Source organism: Oncorhynchus tshawytscha, linkage group LG20 (assembly GCF_018296145.1).
Source record: "Oncorhynchus tshawytscha isolate Ot180627B linkage group LG20, Otsh_v2.0, whole genome shotgun sequence".
NCBI lineage: Eukaryota > Metazoa > Chordata > Actinopteri > Salmoniformes > Salmonidae > Oncorhynchus > Oncorhynchus tshawytscha.
Window position 1 is genome coordinate 8,098,663 of NC_056448.1, and position 20,291 is coordinate 8,118,953.

Sequence of the window (20,291 nt, forward strand, 5' to 3'; positions counted from 1 at the left end):
AAATAAGAACACACCATTTCCCCTTATATCCCAGCACATGGACCAAGAAGCTTGTTTTCTACCTTACATGGTGAAAAATACACATTGAGTTCAATGTATTGTGCATTCGGAAAGTATTCAGACCCCTTGACTTCTTCCACATTTTGTTACGTTACAGAATTATTCTGAAATGGATTAAATGTTATTTTTCCCCCCCTCAACAATCTACACTCAATACCCCATGACAAAGTGAAAAATATTTTATTTTTATTTTTAGCAAATGTATAAAAAAATAAACAACTGAAATATCACATTTATATAAGTATTCAGACCCTTTACTCAGTACATTGTTGAAGCACCTTTGGCAGCAATTATAGCCTCGAGTCTTCTTGTGTATGACGCTACAAACTTGGCACACCTGTATTTGGGGAGTTTCTCCTATTCTTCTCTGCAGATCCTCTCAAGCTCTGTCAGGTTGGATGGAGAGCGTTGCTGCACAGCTATTTTCAGGTACCTCCAGAGATGTTAGATCGTGTTCAAGTCCGGGCTTTGGCTGGGCCACTCAAAGGCATTCAAAGACTTGTCCCGAAGCCACTCCTGTGTTGTCTTGGCTGTGTGCTTAGGGTTGTTGTCCTGTTGGAAGGTGAACCTTCACCCCAGTCTGAGGTCCTGAGCGCTCTGGAGCAGGTTTTCATCAAGGATCTGTCTGTACTTTGCTCCGTTCATCTTTTCCTCGATCCTGACTAGTCTCCCAGTCCCTGCTGCTGAAAAACACCCCCACAGCATGATGCTGCCACCCACATGCTTCACCGTAGGGATGGTGCCAGGTTTCCTCCAGATGTGACGTTTGGCATTCAGGCCAAATAGTTCAATCTTCGTTTCATCAGACCAGAGAATCTTATTCTCATGGTCTGAGAGTCTTTAGGTGCCTTTTGGCAAACTCCAAGCAGGAGTGGCTTCCGTCTGGCCACTCTACCATAAAGGCCTGATTTGTGGAGTGCTGCAGAGATGGTTGTCCTTCGGGAAGGTTCTCCCATTTCCACAGAGGAACTCAAGAGTTCTGTCAGAGGCCCTTCTCCCCTGATTGCTCAGTTTGGCTGATTGCTCAGTTTGGCAAATTGAACGCACAGAGATAACGTGACGAGATCCTGAGGCCCATTGTTGTGCCATTCCTCCGCCGCCATCACCTCATGTTTCAGCATGATAATGCACTGCCCCATGTCACAAGGATCTATACACAATTCCTGGAACCAGTTCTTCCATGGCCTGCATACTCACCAGACACGTACGACAGTGTGTTGCAGTTCCCGCCAATATCCAGCAACTTCCCACAACCATTGCAGAGGAGTGGGACAACATTCTACAGGCCACAATCAACAGTCTGATCAACTCTATACGAAGGAAATGTGTCGCGCTGCATGAGGCAAATGGTGGTCACACCAGACACTGACTGGTTTTCTGATCCACACTGGTTTTCTGATCCACGCATATCTGTATTCCCAGTCATGTGAAATCCATAGATTACGGCCTAATGTTGCGTTTATATTTTTGCTCAGTATAATAATGACTCAATAATCCATGCTTTCTGGGAATGCTATAAACTGGCTGTCAGAAGTATTACAATGTAAACATACTTTTAACGCGTCTGCCTGCATATTTCAAGACAGGGCATATGGGGCCGTAGTGAGATACCCGATGGGTTGAGCGATTCTCTTCTCATCACTCATCTTGAAAAAACGTGGAAATGTCAATCTGCCATCATTAACACAATGTAAAAAATCTAATGATTCATCATTGAAATATAGAATAAGTCCCCAGTAAAGAGTTGTTACGTGTTCCTCTTACTGTACAGTACTGCAGCGGAGACTCTAATCATCCAATGAGCACTGTGTTTATGTTAGTGTACTTGATGCAGTATTTGATGCAAGGGAACATAGGAATGACGCCGTTTTTCAGTTGCCACAACGGAATGGCCTGTGGTGGGATGGACAGCTCTGTTTATTCCTAACCCTAACCGGGTTAACCCCAGCCCTATTCCAGTGGTGCTGTGGGGTCTGGTATTTCTACTATTCATGTCCAGGCAAAAGCCACTGCGGTCCTGAGGGCCATGGTGTGGGGCGGCTTAAAGAAACACAAACGCAGACACACACACACAGACATCCAGGCATTACACCCACTTACACCCGTGCACATACACGCGCAGGTTTTCACAAGCCAGAACACGCTCGCAAACATAAACACACACCCTCACCAAAACACATGTCCACTTGCATTTGAATTGAGCCAGAAATGGCTTTTTCAATATCTACGCTGCTGTATATACTGTAGTAAACCCCGAACCAGCACAGTCTTACTGGCCTGAAGGTCAGCTAAGGATTGCTGGGAGCAGCTGTTGTGCTTCATGTCGATTCAAACAAGTAACATCTGAAGGTTGTCTTTGTTAAATTCCCTTTTTCGTGGAATCCCCCCCCCCCCAAATTGACTAAGGACACCCGGTGGGCTGAAAGATGCCTGAAAAAGCCCTTTTTGTGTTTGATCCTCTTACTATGTCAAAGACAAACCCCTCCCACATTGTTTACTCAACACACAACAAAACAGTCAAATGTGGTTACCATGACGACTAGGTTGTCCGTGGTGGCCCCCAGGGCCTCTAGCGACTCAGGTTCGTCAAGTGGCCTCTTGTAGTGGAACGCTGTCCCTGCGATGTCAAACTTCCTGGGCCAGTCGATGGTCCACGCTCCGTTGATGAAGTAGTCATCTCCCTCTGACTTCAACGCTACAAGAAAGGCACCGATAGAAGAAGGTTTCTAGTTGGATTTGTACCCACGGCACCGTGATAGCCCACTGAGATAAAGCCTAGGTAGGAGGAATGCGCTGGCGTTGCTAAGACACATTTTCAGCTCTCAGGCAGGGTTGAGTGTAGTTCACTGAACCCTCTACAGCTAAAATAGCAGCCTGTTAAAATGCTGACAAGAGTAGTGAGCCAAAGACTACCCAGGAACGGTAGCCAAGACAACAGGTGGTGGCAGTGTTTTGGTGTGATGTCATCACCATCATTCATCATCAACACCGGCGTCCTCTCCTGATGTCATTGGCAAATTTATTTTCCTCAACAGACACTGTGCAGCACTCAGGGCGAGCTCACACACACGCACGCACGCACACACACACTCTCACCTTTCAGAGGGAAAGAGAAAACGCACACACACACACACACACTCTTCAGGTGAAAGCTTGGAAGAATCCCATGAATACCATTCCTGCTGGTCGTCAAAACAAAGAAGTCGTCTCCAAGCACAACACATCTCAAAATATCCATTTTCTCAGAGTTGAAATGGGGCCAAATTGAGGAGAAACGATCCAAACACTGTGTTCCCTCTCTCTCTATCTGTCTCTAGCTGATTCCTCATGCGTATGCACTTTGCAGCATTTACGCACTTCATTACAACAATACTTATGTGACTCCTCCTGTTTTGGGGGATAGCTTACAGAATGCAGTCTTTACTGCCACCTCGTCTGCACATTCAAACAGTGAGCTCTCAGTCCATCTCCACTACTAAAGGCAGCCTCACACAACTTTACCAAGACCAAATACTCCCACAGCTTTTAGGGCCTGTCACACATTACTTGGAAGGGACATAAGAGAGTGCCGTCTACACAATAGGACACAAAGTGGCAATCGTTAAAACGTATGTATCAAATAAAATAAATGTTGACATATAAATATTCTGCTATCCACTTGAATCCACGAGGGCCTCAGGGCTGTCGCCGCGGGGCTGTAAATCGAACAGCGCCTGACGTTTCAAAGCCTGACTTCAGTCCTCCGTCAACAACCTGAGCTATAAATTCACCACTCAGTCACACGGCTAAACTCCCTCGTTAATGTCAACCCACGACAACAACACTAAACGGGCTTGTTTGATTGTTTTGATGCCGACTGTCAGAGCTGTGAATGTTGTTCCGTTTTCGTCTGGGTCGAAGAGGGAGAGACCAACGTTCCAGAGGGAGAGACCAACGTTCCAGAGGGAGAGACCAACGCCAAAGACTCCCACTGGACGCGGCGCTGAATATTTTCTCTAATGTCGAAGCTGTTCATTTCAGTGCAGGTTAGAAATACATTGTCTGCTCTGCTCTCGACTGAGAAAGCACGAGGCGGTGCGGAAACCGGAATCTTTAAACCAGGAACTGAAGCAATACCCTCTAATATGAAACAGGTTCATTTCAAACTGCTTCACAGTAGTGTAGCACTAATTGTGTGGAGCTATGGACGGGCCATAATGACTTAGAACCTTTTCAGATGTAGAGACTGTGAAGAAACACAGGATGATCAGAATCATTCGAACGACGACCGTCCCGTCCCGTATAGCGTTGGAAAGAGGTCACTTACCGATGTAGTTCTTGGACATGGAGACTTCTTGGATTTCTATGTGGACTGATCCCCTTGGTATCAGAACAACCTCCATGTAACCTGGTAGAGAAAAGGACACCAACATTACAGAGACACAGCAAATGTGTTTTTAGATGCATTACTGGACATACCATAGAAGGAGAAAGTGCTTTTGCCTCCCTATAGACTAGTCTTGGAACCAGAGCCAGGATGAAGCCATATCTCCACTCAGAGTCCTTCACCGGATGATGTAATTAATGCAAATATATTATGTTTCCATTTATGTTTTGACAACATGTTTCTCAACTCCCAAAACCATACGCTTTATCATTGGGTGACAAAGGGGGGGGGGGCACAGAAGTGTTTGGCTACAGTGCTCTGTTGGCACTAGGACAGGGCTGCTCTGCCAAAAAGACAATACGTTCCTGAGTTTTTACCTTGCCTTTCTGCACGAGGATGTGTCTCCCGGAAAGTGCTTACAAACTTGTGGTGTTTGGCAGCTTTCAGATTGCACAGGGGAATGGACTCGCTCTGAAACACATACTCTTCTCTACACACTGCTGTCTCCTCTACATTACACAGTCCTCTTCTCTGATCCTCCCTTCTTTACACTGCTGTCTCCTCTACATTACACAGTCCTCTTCTCTGATCCTCCCTTCTTTACACTGCTGTCTCCTCTACATTACACAGTCCTCTTCTCTGATCCTCCCTTCTTTACACTGCTGTCTCCTCTACATTACACAGTCCTCTTCTCTGATCCTCCCTTCTTTACACTGCTGTCTCCTCTACATTACACAGTCCTGATCCTCCCTTCTTTACACTGCTGTCTCCTCTACATTACACAGTCCTCTTCTCTGATCCTCCCTGATCCTCCACAGTCCTCTTCTTTCCTCCCTTCTTTACACTGCTGTCTCCTCTACATTACACAGTCCCTTCTCTTCTCTGATCCTCCCTTCTTTACACTGCTGTCTCCTCTACATTACACAGTCCTCTTCTCTGATCCTCCCTTCTTTACGCTGCTGTCTCCTCTACATTACCCCTCTTCTCTGATCTTCCCTTCTTTACACTGCTCCTCTCCTCTACATTACACAGTCCTCCTCCCCCTTCTTTACACTGCTGTCTCCTCTACATTACACAGTCCTCTTCTCTGATCCTCCCTTCTTTACACTGCTGTCTCTCATTCTCTTCTCTGATCCTCCCTTATTTACACTGCTGTCTCCTCTACATTACACACCCATCTTCTCTGATCCTCCCTTCTTTACACTGCTGTCTCCTCTACATTACACAGTCCTCTTCTCTGATCCTCCCTTCTTTACACTGCTGTCTCCTCTACATTACACAGCCCTCTTCTCCGATCCTCTCTTCTTTACACTGCTGTCTCCTCTACATTACACAGTCCTCTTCTCTGATCCTCCCTTCTTTACACTGCTGTCTCCTCTACATTACACAGTCCTCTTCTCTGATCCTCCCTTCTTTACACTGCTGTCTCCTCTACATTACACAGTCCTCTTCTCTGATCCTCCCTTCTTTACACTGCTGTCTCCTCTACATTACACAGTCCTCTTCTCTGATCCTCCCTTCTTTACACTACTGTCTCCTCTACATTACACAGTCCTCTTCTCTGATCCTCTCTTCTTTACATGTTACACATCTCTACACCGAGTGTACAAAACATTGGGAACACCTGCTCTTTCCACAACCTAGAATGACCAGGTGAATCCAGGTGAAAGCTATGATCCCTTATTGATGTAACCTGTTAAATCCACTTAAAGGAGGATTTGTAAGCCTTGAGACAACTGAGACACGGAGTGGGCAAGACAAAAGATTGAAGTGCCTTTGAACGGAGTGTAGGTGCCAGGCGCACCGGTTTGAGTGTGTCAAGAACTGCAACGCTGCTGGGTTTTTCACACTCAACAGTTTCCTGTGTGTTTCAGCAATGGTCCACCACCCAAAGGACATCCAGCCACCTTGACACAACTGTGGGAATCATTGGAGTCGACATGGGCCAGCATCCCAGTAGAACGCTTTCAGACACCTTGTAGAGTCCCGAATGAATTGAGGCTGTTCTGAGAGTAAAAGGGGGTGCAACTCAATATGAGGAATGTGTTCCTAATATTTTGTCCTCTCAGTGTACATACTACTCTCCCACTACGTGTACTTGCTCAGAGGGGAGACCCTTCATGACCCTTCACCTTTTTCTTCAGTTTGGATGGAACTAAAACATTTGCACACCTGAAGTAAAGAGCCCTGTCAAGTTCTGTCCCCAGACTGGGTCTTACCGCCTCTGGGTAGGGAGTCATTGAACAGTCCCTCTGTGGCCTCACAGGTGCTGCCGTCCCCTCCACACACCCGACAGCGGTCCTCCTTGGCGTCCGAACCCAGGATGTTGTCACAGCCTACGTGCTGAGAGAGGAGACAGTGTACCATGTTATATTACTTTAAGTATAACTTATACCATAGTAGTGCCACTGTTTAATAATACTGTAGTAATACCATAGTAATACCATAGTAATAAAGAAAAGTGCTGAAGAAGTGACTTCAAGTCTGTAGAAGCTGCATGGAGCAGCAGTTTTACGTCAGTTAAAACGCTAACTCATGATTGGACAGTAAGTGATTAGCAACCGTAGAACGACAGTTGGACGAGAGGGTCAGACTGAACAGTCGCTGAACAGTCGTTGAACTGCCAGTCTCTTTTAGAGAGTTACGGTAAAGTGAGTATCTCATAGTTGTGTAGACTCCTCTAAAATGTGATAAGGAGAATTAATGGGTGTCACCTTAATAATGACAGGAGAGAAAAATACATTTATTCTAACACATCCCTCGCATTCTCTCTCTCTCTCACCCTCTATTCTCTCCGTTCTCGCTCTCATTCTCTCTCTCTCTCTCTCTCGCTCCGTCCACATTTCTCTGCTCTATCCCTATCTGTTTCTTCTCTCTTTCATTTTCCCCCTGTTCTCTCTCTCTCTCCCTTTGTCGTTCTCCAACACGTGCACAGGCCTACATGAAGCATTTTGAGTATTTCCGAGCAGCCTCCAGGCAGACGGTGTTCCAGAGATTAATCACGTCATGTCAGAGACTCTAGAAGACTCTAGAAGACCAACTGCTGTTGAAATAAAAAGGCACATTGGACTGTGACTAGGAATGAACATGTCCCAGTGCTTTCTGGGAAAAACCTCCAACGCACACACACACACACACACACACACACCCTAACCCGATTGTACACATACTGTACAGTGTCCACACACAGAACAAAGACAGCAGTAGATGCCAGATCTCCTTAATAAACACGTTATTTTCAGCTTTTTTCAACTCAAAAACCTATTTTGAACGTAAATTCAAACCTTATTTTAAACAAACGCCCAGTGGTGAAATAAATGACAGTGTCTTTCAACTCAACTTCCACGTTAATCTGGATAGCCAGTTTCCTGAGGAGAACTTCAAAACAATCCCAGACATGATCTGTTGAGTTGTGATAAGAGTCTAGATTAAGACCTCTGCCAACCACTCAATGAAAACCAACTGACTGAAACTCCACGTTTTGTTCTAACGCTACATTGTTCCATATTGGATAATGGTATTTCCTTGCTGTCTCTCAGTCACTTTCCCCCAGTCAGTCAGTATCATATAAACAAGGTCCCTTGAGATAAGAAGGAACACAAACACTGTGACTACAAACTGTACAAACTGGGTCACAGGCTGAGTTTTGTCGGGTCAGGTTTCCTGGTCAGGTCACATGGTCAGGATCATTACATTAGGTTATACAGTCATCCCGTTTATTAGCTTATCTATCACAATGTAACCAGGTCATAGCCATGGTACAGTGTTTCTCCTATGGGGGAGTCAGCTGGGCTGGGCCCTGACTGGAAGCAGCGTGGGTCTGTTTGACTGGGGTGAGTCACAGCGTGGGAACCAGAAGCACTACTTTTATCTGGGGAAATGTACAGTAACTGAAAGGACAGCCTAAATATTACCACTCAAGACAGACAAACAGACACACACACACACAAAGACACACTCTCTCTCTCTCTCTCTCTCTCTCTCTCTCTCTCTCTCTCTCTCTCTCTCTCTCTCTCTCTCTCTCTCTCTCTCTCTCTCACCTTGCACTCTCCATTGATGCAGATGTCCAGTGAGTCGGCCTGGCAGCGTGTTCCATCGATGACGGCCGGGGAGCGCTCGGTGTAGAAGTTATATCCCTCCGCCAGACAGTTCAGAGCACACGGCTTCACACCACCTGGAACACACAGGGCAGAGGTCAGAAGGTACTGGACAAACCTCCACAGGGCAGGGGTCGACTCCTGTACACATAGTTATACATACAGTAGGGAGATATCAGACACAACTTAATATATAATAATAATATCTGCCACTTAGCAGACGCTTTTACCCAAAGCGACTAATTTTACACATGGGTGGCATGACCCTTGGCATTGTAAGTGCCATGCTTTGCCAACTAGGCCACGTCGACCTCAAACTTAGAGACATTTCTCACAAAGTGACTTTTGATAACCTGTGTCTACACCCACCGGCCCCTGGCAGAAAGCTAAGGTTCAGCCATAATGACTACAGGTTCAAACACATTATAACACATGTTCTATTTAAGCAATGAGGCACCGGGGGGTGTGTGGTATATGGCCAATATACCACGGCTAAGGGCTCTTCTTGGGCACGACGCAACGCGGAGTGCCTGGTCACAGCCCTTAGCCGTGGTATATTGGCCATATACCACAAACCCCCGAGGTTCCTTATTGCTATTATAAACTGGTTACCAACGTAATTAGAGCAGTAAAAATACATGTTTTGCAATACCCGTGGTATACGGTCTGAATATACCATGGCTGTCAGCCAATCAGCATTCAAACCGCCCAGTTTTTAAATAACAGTTGATTCACATCATACCCATCATGTGTGCCATGATGAGTGACATGACTATGAATACATCTATCTATAAGACAATAATACAGTTTACAATATAGATTTTTTATTTTTTATCCCAGAAAACCTTTTGTGGTTGTGTAGTTGTGAGCCAAGAGTCTGGGCCAGAACATGAACCCAGGCCCTGTTCTCTGCTCTCCTCTAGAGTTTGTTGATAGTAATAAAGACTGCTATTAGTCATGCTTAGATCTGATCCTGGACCTGGGGCCTGACGTCACTTCAGTACTGACACTGGGAGAGATAGCTGGGGCTGCCATGACACTCAAACACACTCACACACACACACACACACACACACACACACACACACACACACACACACACACACACACACACACACACAGTGACATCCACGCTGAGGTTTTCTCCAACCTCTACATGTAGACTGACAGTCCAATAGATTTGTACCAGCTACAGAGGAGCTCATAGCGTTGACTAATGGGAGTTGTGATAACAGAGTTCAACTTATAGCGCAACGGCCCGGGACAGAGTAGGACTAGACTGTGCTTTATGAGTTGCATGTGTGCGCTCGCGCGTGTGTGTGTGCGCGCGTGCATGCGTGTGTGTGTTTCTTTGTGAGTAACTTTCCACTGCAATCTCTAGTGAAAATTAGAGAACACACACAGGTGTTGGATGTTAATTTGACCAGTGTTGTCACAGCAAAATAATCCTGAGGCAACAGGATTTGAACGTTTCGTACATAATGTTGCTTAGGTGGTTAGGCTATTAGCTGGCCAAAATCAGGCTGCATGAAAAGTGCAATAATATAATGACGTGCGGCTTTTCAGTGAATGTGTGTAAATCGTGAAGCTCGTCTGCATTTCCTGCGGTGCAGGAAAAATTCTCAGCCACTACAGAGGGATCAAATTAAGAACCTACATCTGTAAGGTAATAGTAAGTCCTGGTGCCAATTCATCAATTGTAGCCCAGATAGTGATGACCCAGAATTCAAGCCTCAATGGACCCAAATCCCACCCCTCCCACACTCCCACTCCAATGTCTTCATTGAGGGCTAAAGAGTTGGAATGGCTGTCCAGAGGGCCATCAAACACAATGTGGGAATCCCAGGAATTCTGGGCCTATCAAACAGTCCTGCCTACTGTTGGTATTAGATGTGTACACAACACAGTCACAGAGAGAAGCCTTTGGACTGTCACTGAGGGCCAGAGAGGACCACAGACTCTGGGAAGCTACTGTATGATGAAAGGTATCAAAGCGCCGAATAAACTACTGCAAACGGGTAGAGAAAGACAGCGGAATGGACGGGAGCGATTGGTGGATTAATGCATTATTCCGATCTCACCTCCAGTGTAGGGCTTCCAGTTGTAGTATTTCCCACGGAACGGCATGCTGTCGAAGTCGGCACACTGCTTCACCCGGAAGTCCCGGGATCCCGATGGGCATGCCTGGAAAACAGCGAATCAAAAACAACACATTAGATTGTTGGGGTGGTTAACAAACCCTAGTTTAACTAACCTTAGTACAGTCTATTGTCTGTGAAGACTTTTCCCTAAAACCACTCTATTCTGGCCTGAGACAGTCTGTTATGTTATTATTTCTCTCATGCAGAGAACAATATGTTTTGTGTTTGGAACAACTGCTTTGTTTCCCCTGGTGATTTGTTTGAGTGTGTAATTACAAACATCCCCGCTGGGTCGGCCCTGTCTGGTACAGACTAGACTGGGGCTGTGCTGGGGATTGGGTTAGGACTGGGGATGGGGTTAGGACTGGGGATGGGGTTAGGACTGGGGATGGGGTTAGGGGTTAGGACTGGGGATGGGGTTAGGGCTGGGGATGGGGTTAGGGGTTAGGACTGGGGATGGGGTTAGGACTGGGGATGGGGTTAGGGGTTAGGACTGGGGATGGGGTTAGGGCTGGGGATGGGGTTAGGACTGGGGATGGGGTTAGGGGTTAGGACTGGGGATGGGGTTAGGACTGGGGATGGGGTTAGGACTGGGGATGGGGTTAGGGATTAGGACTGGGGATGGGGTTAGGACTGGGGACAGGGTTAGGGCTGGGGTTAGGGGTTAGGACTGGGGATGGGGTTAGGACTGGGGATGGAGTTAGGGGTTATGACTGGGGATGGGGTTAGGGGTTATGACTGGGGATGGGGTTAGGACTGGGGATGGGGTTAGGGCTGGGGTTAGGGCTGGGGTTAGGGTTAGGGTTAGGACTGGGGATGGGGTTAGAGCTGTGGTTAGAGCTGTGGTTAGGGCTCGGGTTAGGGTTAGGGCTGGGGTTAGGGTTAGGACTGGGGATGGGGTTAGGGCTGGGGTCAGGGTTAGGACTGGGGATGGGGTTAGAGCTGCGGTTAGGGTTAGGGCTGGGGTTAGGACTGGGGTTAGGGCTGGGGATGGGGTTAGGGCTGGGGTTAGGGCTGGGGTTAAGGCTGGGGATGGGGTTAGGGCTGGGGTTAGGGTTAGGGCTGGGGTTAGGACTGGGGATAGGGTTAGGGCTGGGGAAGGGGTTAGGGCTGGGGTTAGGGTTAGGGCTGGAGTTAGGGCTGGGGTTAGGGCTGGGGATGGGTTTAGGGCTGGGGTTAGCGCTGGGGTTAGGGCTGGGGTTAGGGCTGGGGATGGGTTTAGGGCTGGGGCTGGGGTTGGGGTTAGCGCTGGGGTTAGGGTTAGGGCTGGGGTTAGGGTTAGGGATGGGGTTAGGGCTGCGGCTGGGGTTAGGGCTGGGTTTAGGGATTAGGGCTGGGGATGGGGTTAGGGCTGGGGTTAGGGCTGGGGATGTGGTTAGGGTTAGGGCTGGGGATGGGGTTAGGGTTAGGGCTGGGGTTAGGGCTGGAGATGGGGTTAGGACTTGAGATGGGGTTAGGGCTGTGGCTGGGGTTAGGGCTGGGGTTAGAGCTGTGGTTAGGGCTGGGGCTGGGGTTATGGCTGGGGTTATGGCTGGGACTGGGGTTGGGGTTAGGGCTGGGGATGGGGTTAGGGCTGGGGTTAGGCCTGGGGATGGGGTTATGGCTGGGGTTAGGGCTGGGGTTAGGGCTGGGCCTGGGGTTATGGCTGGGGTTAGGTCTGGGGTTAGGGCTGGGACTGGGGTTGGGGTTAGGGCTGAGGATGGGGTTAGGGCTGGGGTTAGGGCTGGGGCTGGGGTTATGGCTGGGGTTATGGCTGGGGTTAGGTCTGGGGCTAGGGCTGGGACTGGGGTTGGGGTTAGGATTGGGGATGGGGTTAGGGCTGGGGTTAGGGCTGGGGCTGGGGCTGGGGGGGTTAGGGCTGGGGTTAGGGCTGGGGTTAGGGCTGGGGTTATGGCTGGGGCTGGGGTTAGGGCTGGGGTTAAGGGTTAGGGCTGGGGATGGGGTTAGGGCTGGGGTTAGGAGTTAGGAGTTAGGGCTGGGGTTAGGAGTTAGGGCTGGGGTTAGGGCTGGGGTTAGTAGTTAGGGCTGGGGTTAGGACTGGGGTTGTCATTAGGGCTGGGGTTAGGCCCGGGGTTAGGGCTGGGGTTAGGGGCTGGGGTTAGGGGTTGGGGCTGGGGTTAGGGCTGAGGTTATGGCTGGGGTTATGGCTGGGGATGGGGTTAAGGTTAGGGCTGGGGTTATGGCTGGGGTTAGGGCTGGAGATGGGGTTAGGGATGGGGTTAGGGCTGGGGATGGGGTTAGGGCTGGGGTTATGTCTGGGGTTAAGGTTAGGGCTGGGGTTAGCGCTGGGGCTGGGGTTAGGGCTGGGGTTAGGGTTAGGGATGGGGTTAGGGCTGCGGCCGGGGTTAGGGCTGGGTTTAGGGATTAGGGCTGGGGATGGGGTTAGGGCTGGGGTTAGGGCTGGGGATGGGGTTAGGGCTGGAGATGGGGTTAGGGCTGGAGATGGGGTTAGGGCTGTGGCTGGGGTTAGGGCTGGGGATGGGGTTAGAGCTGTGGTTAGGGCTGGGGCTGGGGTTAGGGCTGGGGTTATGGCTGGGGTTATGGCTGGGAATGGGGTTGGGGTTAGGGCTGGGGTTAGGCCTGGGGATGGGGTTATGGCTGGGGTTAGGGCTGGGGTTAGGGCTGGGGTTGGGGTTAGGGCTGGGGTTAGGGCTGGGACTGGGGTTAGGGCTGGGGATGGGGTTAGGGCTGGGGTTAGGGCTGGGGATGGGGTTATGGCTGGGGTTAGGGCTGGGGTTAGGGCTGGGGCTGGGGTTAGGACTGGGGTTAGGGCTGGGGCTGGGGTTAGGACTGGGGATGGAGTTAGGGGTTATGACTGGGGATGGGGTTAGGGGTTATGACTGGGGATGGGGTTAGGACTGGGGATGGGGTTAGGGCTGGGGTTAGGGTTAGGACTGGGGATGGGGTTAGAGCTGCGGTTAGGGCTGGGGTTAGGGTTAGGACTGGGGATGGGGTTAGGGCTGGGGTTAGGGTTAGGACTGGGGTTAGGGCTGGGGATGGGGTTAGGGCTGGGGTTAGGGTTAGGGGGCTGGGGTTAGGGCTGGCTGGGGATGGGGTTAGGGCTGGGGTTAGGGCTGGGGTTAGGACTGGGGATAGGGTTAGGGCTGGGGATGGGGTTAGGGCTGGGGTTAGGGCTGGAGTTAGGGCTGGGGTTAGGGCTGGGGATGGGTTTAGGTTTGGGGTTAGCGCTGGGGTTAGGGCTGGGGTTAGGGCTGGGGATGGGTTTAGGGCTGGGGCTGGGGTTGGGGTTAGCGCTGGGGTTAGGGTTAGGGCTGGGGTTAGGGATGGGGTTAGGGCTGCGGCTGGGGTTAGGGCTGGGTTTAGGGATTAGGGCTGGGGCTGGGGTTAGGGCTGGGGATGTGGTTAGGGTTAGGGCTGGGGATGGGGTTAGGGCTGGAGATGGGGTTAGGACTTGAGATGGGGTTAGGACTGTGGCTGGGGTTAGGGCTGGGGATGGGGTTAGAGCTGTGGTTAGGGCTGGGGCTGGGGTTATGGCTGGGGTTATGGCTGGGACTGGGGTTGGGGTTAGGGCTGGGGATGGGGTTAGGGCTGGGGTTAGGCCTGGGGATGGGGTTATGGCTGGGGTTAGGGCTGGGGTTAGGGCTGGGCCTGGGGTTATGGCTGGGGTTAGGTCTGGGGTTAGGGCTGGGACTGGGGTTGGGGATGGGTTTAGGTTTGGGGTTAGCGCTGGGGTTATGGCTGGGGTTAGGGCTGGGGCTGGGGTTATGGCTGGGGCTGGGGTTAGGGCTGGGGTTAAGGGTTAGGGCTGGGGATGGGGTTAGGGCTGGGGTTAGGAGTTAGGGCTGGGGTTAGGAGTTAGGGCTGGGGTTAGGGCTGGGGTTAGTAGTTAGGGCTAGGGTTATGGCTGGGGATGGGGTTAGGGCTGGGGTTAAGGGTTAGGGCTGGGGATGGGGTTAGGGCTGGGGTTAGGAGTTAGGGCTGGGGTTAGGAGTTAGGGCTGGGGTTAGGGCTGGGGTTAGTAGTTAGGGCTGGGGTTAGGACTGGGGTTGTCATTAGGGCTGGGGTTAGGCCCGGGGTTAGGGCTGGGGTTAGGGGCTGGGGTTAGGGGTTAGGGCTGGGGTTAGGGCTGGGGTTATGGCTGGGGTTATGGCTGGGGATGGGGTTAAGGTTAGGGCTGGGGTTATGGCTGGGGTTAGGGCTGGAGATGGGGTTAGGGATGGGGTTAGGGCTGGGGTTATGTCTGGGGTTAAGGTTAGGGCTGGGGTTAGCGCTGGGGCTGGGGTTAGGGCTGGGGTTAGGGTTAGGGATGGGGTTAGGGCTGCGGCCGGGGTTAGGGCTGGGTTTAGGGATTAGGGCTGGGGATGGGGTTAGGGTTAGGGCTGGGGTTAGGGCTGGCGATGGGGTTAGGGCTGGAGATGGGGTTAGGGCTGTGGCTGGGGTTAGGGCTGGGGATGGGGTTAGAGCTGTGGTTAGGGCTGGGGCTGGGGTTAGGGCTGGGGTTATGGCTGGGGTTATGGCTGGGAATGGGGTTGGGGTTAGGGCTGGGGTTAGGGCTGGGGTTAGGCCTGGGGATGGGGTTATGGCTGGGGTTAGGGCTGGGGTTAGGGCTGAGGTTGGGGTTAGGGCTGGGGTTAGGGCTGGGGTTAGGGCTGGGGATGGGGTTAGGGCTGGGGTTAGGGCTGGGGATGGGGTTATGGCTGGGGTTAGGGCTGGGGTTAGGGCTGGGGCTGGGGTTAGGACTGGGGATGGAGTTAGGGGTTATGACTGGGGATGGGGTTAGGGGTTATGACTGGGGATGGGGTTAGGACTGGGGATGGGGTTAGGGCTGGGGTTAGGGTTAGGGCTGGGGTTAGGACTGGGGATGGGGTTAGAGCTGTGGTTAGAGCTGTGGTTAGGGCTGGGGTTAGGGTTAGGGCTGGGGTTAGGGTTAGGACTGGGGATGGGGTTAGGGCTGGGGTTAGGGTTAGGACTGGGGATGGGGTTAGAGCTGGGTTAGGGTTAGGGCTGGGGTTAGGACTGGGGTTAGGGCTGGGGATAGGGCTGGGGTTAAGGTTAGGGCTGGGGTTAGGGCTGGGGCTGGGGTTAGGGCTGGGGTTAGGGTTAGGGCTGGGGTTAGGGTTAGGGCTGGGGATGGGGTTAGGGCTGGGGATGGGGTTAGGGTTAGGGCTGGGGTTAGGGCTGGCGATGGGGTTAGGGGCTGGAGATGGGGTTAGGGCTGGGGGGGTTAGGGCTGGGGATGGGGTTAGGCTGTGGTTAGGGCTGGGGCTGGGGTTAGCTGGGGTTATGGCTGGGGTTATGGCTGGGAATGGGGTTGGGGTTAGGGCTGGGGTTAGGGCTGGGGTTAGGCCTGGGGATGGGGTTAGGCTGGGGTTAGGGCTGGGGTTAGGGCTGGGGTTGGGGTTAGGGCTGGGGTTAGGGCTGGGGTTAGGGCTGGGGATGGGGTTAGGGCTGGGGTTAGGGCTGGGGATGGGGTTATGGCTGGGGTTAGGGCTGGGGTTAGGGCTGGGGCTGGGGGACTGGGGATGGGTTGGGGTTAGGGGGATGGGGTTAGGGTTATGACTGGGGATGGGGTTATGGCTGGGGTTAGGGCTGGGGTTAGGGCTGGGGTTAGGGCTGGGGTTAGGGCTGGGGTTAGGGCTGGGATTTAGGGCTGGGGTTAGGACTGGGGATGGGTTAGGGGTTATGACTGGGGATGGGGTTAGGGCTGGGGATGGGGTTAGGGTTATGACTGGGGATGGGGTTATGGCTGGGGTTAGGGCTGGGGTTAGGGCTGGGGTTGGGGTTAGGGCTGGGTTTAGGGATTAGGGCTGGGGATTTAGGGTTAGGGCTGGGGTTAGGGCTGGCTGGGGTTAGGGCTGGAGATGGGGTTAGGGCTGTGGCTGGGGTTAGGGCTGGGGATGGGGTTAGAGCTGTGGTTAGGGCTGGGGCTGGGGTTAGGGCTGGGGTTATGGCTGGGGTTATGGCTGGGAATGGGGTTGGGGTTAGGGCTGGGGTTAGGGCTGGGGTTAGGCCTGGGGATGGGGTTATGGCTGGGGTTAGGGCTGGGGTTAGGGCTGGGGTTGGGGTTAGGGCTGGGGTTAGGGGGGTTAGGGCTGGGGATGGGGTTAGGGCTGGGGTTAGGGCTGGGGATGGGGTTATGGCTGGGGTTAGGGCTGGGGTTAGGGCTGGGGCTGGGGTTAGGACTGGGGATGGAGTTAGGGGTTATGACTGGGGATGGGGTTAGGGGTTATGACTGGGGATGGGGTTATGGCTGGGGTTAGGGCTGGGGAGGGCTGGGGTTAGGGCTGGGGTTAGGGCTGGGGTTAGGGCTGGGGGTTAGGGCTGGGGTTAGGGCTGGGGATGGGGTTATGGCTGGGGTTAGGGCTGGGGTTAGGGCTGGGGCTGGGGTTAGGACTGGGGATGGAGTTAGGGGTTATGACTGGGGATGGGGTTAGGGTTATGACTGGGGATGGGGTTAGGACTGGGGATGGGGTTAGGGCTGGGGTTAGGGTTAGGGCTGGGGTTAGGACTGGGGATGGGGTTAGAGCTGTGGTTAGAGCTGTGGTTAGGGCTGGGGTTAGGGTTAGGGCTGGGGTTAGGGTTAGGACTGGGGATGGGGTTAGGGCTGGGGTTAGGGTTAGGACTGGGGATGGGGTTAGAGCTGCGGTTAGGGTTAGGGCTGGGGTTAGGACTGGGGTTAGGGCTGGGGATAGGGCTGGGGTTAGGGGGCTGGGGTTAGCGCTGGGGCTGGGGTTAGGGCTGGGGTTAGGGCTGGGATGGGGTTAGGGCTGGGCTTAGGGCTGGGGTTAGGGATTAGGGCTGGGGATGGGGTTAGGGTTAGGGCTGGGGTTAGGGCTGGCGATGGGGTTAGGGCTGGAGATTTAGGGCTGTGGCTGGGGTTAGGGCTGGGGATGGGGTTAGAGCTGTGGTTAGGGCTGGGGTTTAGGGCTGGGGTTATGGCTGGGGTTATGGCTGGGGTTGGGGTTAGGGCTGGGGTTAGGGCTGGGGTTAGGCCTGGGGATGGGGTTATGGCTGGGGTTAGGGCTGGGGTTAGGGCTGGGGTTGGGGTTAGGGCTGGGGTTAGGGCTGGGGTTAGGGCTGGGGATGGGGTTAGGGCTGGGGTTAGGGCTGGGGATGGGGTTATGGCTGGGGTTAGGGCTGGGGTTAGGGCTGGGGCTGGGGTTAGGACTGGGGATGGAGTTAGGGTTATGACTGGGGATGGGGTTAGGGCTGGGGATGGGGTTAGGACTGGGGATGGGGTTAGGGCTGGGGTTAGGGTTAGGGCTGGGGTTAGGACTGGGGGTTAGAGCTGTGGTTAGGCTGTGGTTAGGGCTGGGGTTAGGGCTGGGGTTAGGGTTAGGACTGGGGATGGGGTTAGGGCTGGGGTTAGGGTTAGGACTGGGGATGGGGTTAGAGCTGGGTTAGGGTTAGGGCTGGGGTTAGGACTGGGGTTAGGGCTGGGGATAGGGCTGGGGTTAGGGTTAGGGCTGGGGTTAAGGCTGGGGATGGGGTTAGGGCTGGGGTTAGGGCTGGGGTTAGGGCTGGGGATAGGGTTAGGGCTGGGGATGGGGTTAGGGCTGGGGTTAGGGCTGGAGTTAGGGCTGGGGTTAGGGCTGGGGATGGGTTTAGGTTTGGGGTTAGCGCGGGTTAGGGCTGGGGTTAGGGCTGGGGATGGGTTTAGGGGTTGGGGTTAGCTGGGGTTAGGGTTAGGGCTGGGGTTAGGGATGGGGTTAGGGCTGGGGTTAGGGTTTAGGGATTAGGGCTGGGGATTTAGGGCTTGGGGTTAGGGCTGGGGATGTGGTTAGGGTTAGGGCTGGGGATGGGGTTAGGGCTGGAGATGGGGTTAGGACTTGAGATGGGGTTAGGACTGTGGCTGGGGTTAGGGCTGGGGATGGGGTTAGGCTGTGGTTAGGGCTGGGGCTGGGGTTATGGCTGGGGTTATGGCTGGGGTTAGGGTTAGGGCTGGGGTTAGGCCTGGGGATGGGGTTATGGCTGGGGTTAGGGCTGGGGTTAGGGCTGGGCCTGGGGTTATAGCTGGGGTTAGGGCTGGGACTGGGGTTAGGGCTGGGGATGGGTTTAGGTTTGGGGTTAGCGCTGGGGTTATGGCTGGGGTTAGGGCTGGGGTTAGGGCTGGGGTTATGGCTGGGGCTGGGGTTAGGGCTGGGGATGGGGTTAGGGCTGGAGATGGGGTTAGGACTTGAGATGGGGTTAGGACTGTGGCTGGGGTTAGGGCTGGGGATGGGGTTAGAGCTGTGGTTAGGGCTGGGGTTATGGCTGGGGTTATGGCTGGGGTTAGGGCTGGGGTTATGGCTGGGACTGGGGTTGGGGTTAGGGCTGGGGATGGGGTTAGGGCTGGGGTTAGGCCTGGGGATGGGGTTATGGCTGGGGTTAGGGCTGGGGTTAGGGCTGGGCCTGGGGTTATAGCTGGGGTTAGGGCTGGGACTGGGGTTGGGGTTAGGGCTGGGGATGGGTTTAGGTTTGGGGTTAGCGCTGGGGTTATGGCTGGGGTTAGGGCTGGGGTTAGGGCTGGGGCTGGGGTTATGGCTGGGGCTGGGGTTAGGGCTGGGGTTAAGGGTTAGGGCTGGGGATGGGGTTAGGGCTGGGGTTAGGGTTAGGGCTGGGCTTAGGAGTTAGGGCTGGGGTTAGGGCTGGGGTTAGTAGTTAGGGCTGGGGTTAGGACTGGGGTTGTCATTAGGGCTGGGGTTAGGCCTGGGGTTAGGGCTGGGGTTAGGGCTGGGGTTAGGGGTTGGGGCTGGGGTTAGGGCTGGGGTTATGGCTGGGGTTATGGCTGGGGATGGGGTAAAGGTTAGGGCTGGGGTTATGGCTGGGGTTAGGGCTGGAGATGGGGTTAGGGATGGGGTTAGGGCTGGGGTTATGTCTGGGGTTAAGGTTAGGGCTGGGGTTAGCGCTGGGGCTGGGGTTAGGGCTGGGGTTAGGGTTAGGGATGGGGTTAGGGCTGGGGTTAGGGTTAGGGCTGGGGTTAGGGTTAGGACTGGGGATGGGGTTAGAGCTGTGGTTAGAGCTGTGGTTAGGGCTGGGTTAGGGTTAGGGCTGGGGTTAGGGTTAGGACTGGGGATGGGGTTAGGGCTGGGGTCAGGGTTAGGACTGGGGATGGGGTTAGAGCTGCGCTTAGGGTTAGGGCTGGGGTTAGGACTGGGGTTAGGGCTGGGGATGGGGTTAGGGCTGGGGTTAGGGTTAGGGCTGGGGTTAAGGCTGGGGATGGGGTTAGGGCTGGGGTTAGGGTTAGGGCTGGGGTTAGGACTGGGGATAGGGTTAGGGCTGGGGATGGGGTTAGGGCTGGGGTTAGGGTTAGGGCTGGAGTTAGGGCTGGGGTTAGGGCTGGGGATGGGTTTAGGGCTGGGGTTAGCGCTGGGGTTATGGGGTTAGGGCTGGGGATGGGTTTAGGGCTGGGGCTGGGGTTGGGGTTAGCGCTGGGGTTAGGGTTAGGGCTGGGGTTAGGGTTAGGGATGGGGTTAGGGCTGGGGGGGTTAGGGCTGGGTTTAGGGATTAGGGCTGGGGATGGGGTTAGGGCTGGGGTTAGGGTTAGGGTTAGGGCTGGGATGGGGTTAGGGCTGGAGATGGGGTTAGGACTTGAGATGGGGTTAGGGCTGTGGCTGGGGTTAGGGCTGGGGTTAGAGCTGTGGTTAGGGCTGGGGCTGGGGTTATGGCTGGGGTTATGGCTGGGGT

At 53.5% G+C, this 20,291-nt stretch overlaps 1 protein-coding gene across 2 annotated transcripts in view; it reads right to left on the reverse strand.

The window, feature by feature from the left end:
• Positions 1 to 20,291, reverse strand: part of LOC112219762 (A disintegrin and metalloproteinase with thrombospondin motifs 6-like) — a 166,045-nt gene that overhangs the window by 11,834 nt on the left and 133,920 nt on the right. For both annotated transcript variants that reach the window (XM_042302120.1, XM_042302119.1), the window contains exons 15-19: positions 10,605 to 10,707; positions 8,467 to 8,600; positions 6,646 to 6,769; positions 4,367 to 4,447; positions 2,592 to 2,755 (exon numbers count right to left, since the gene is read on the reverse strand). In XM_042302120.1, coding sequence (XP_042158054.1) covers positions 2,592 to 2,755; positions 4,367 to 4,447; positions 6,646 to 6,769; positions 8,467 to 8,600; positions 10,605 to 10,707 — 606 coding nt within the window. The remainder of the gene's footprint in view (positions 1 to 2,591; positions 2,756 to 4,366; positions 4,448 to 6,645; positions 6,770 to 8,466; positions 8,601 to 10,604; positions 10,708 to 20,291) is intronic.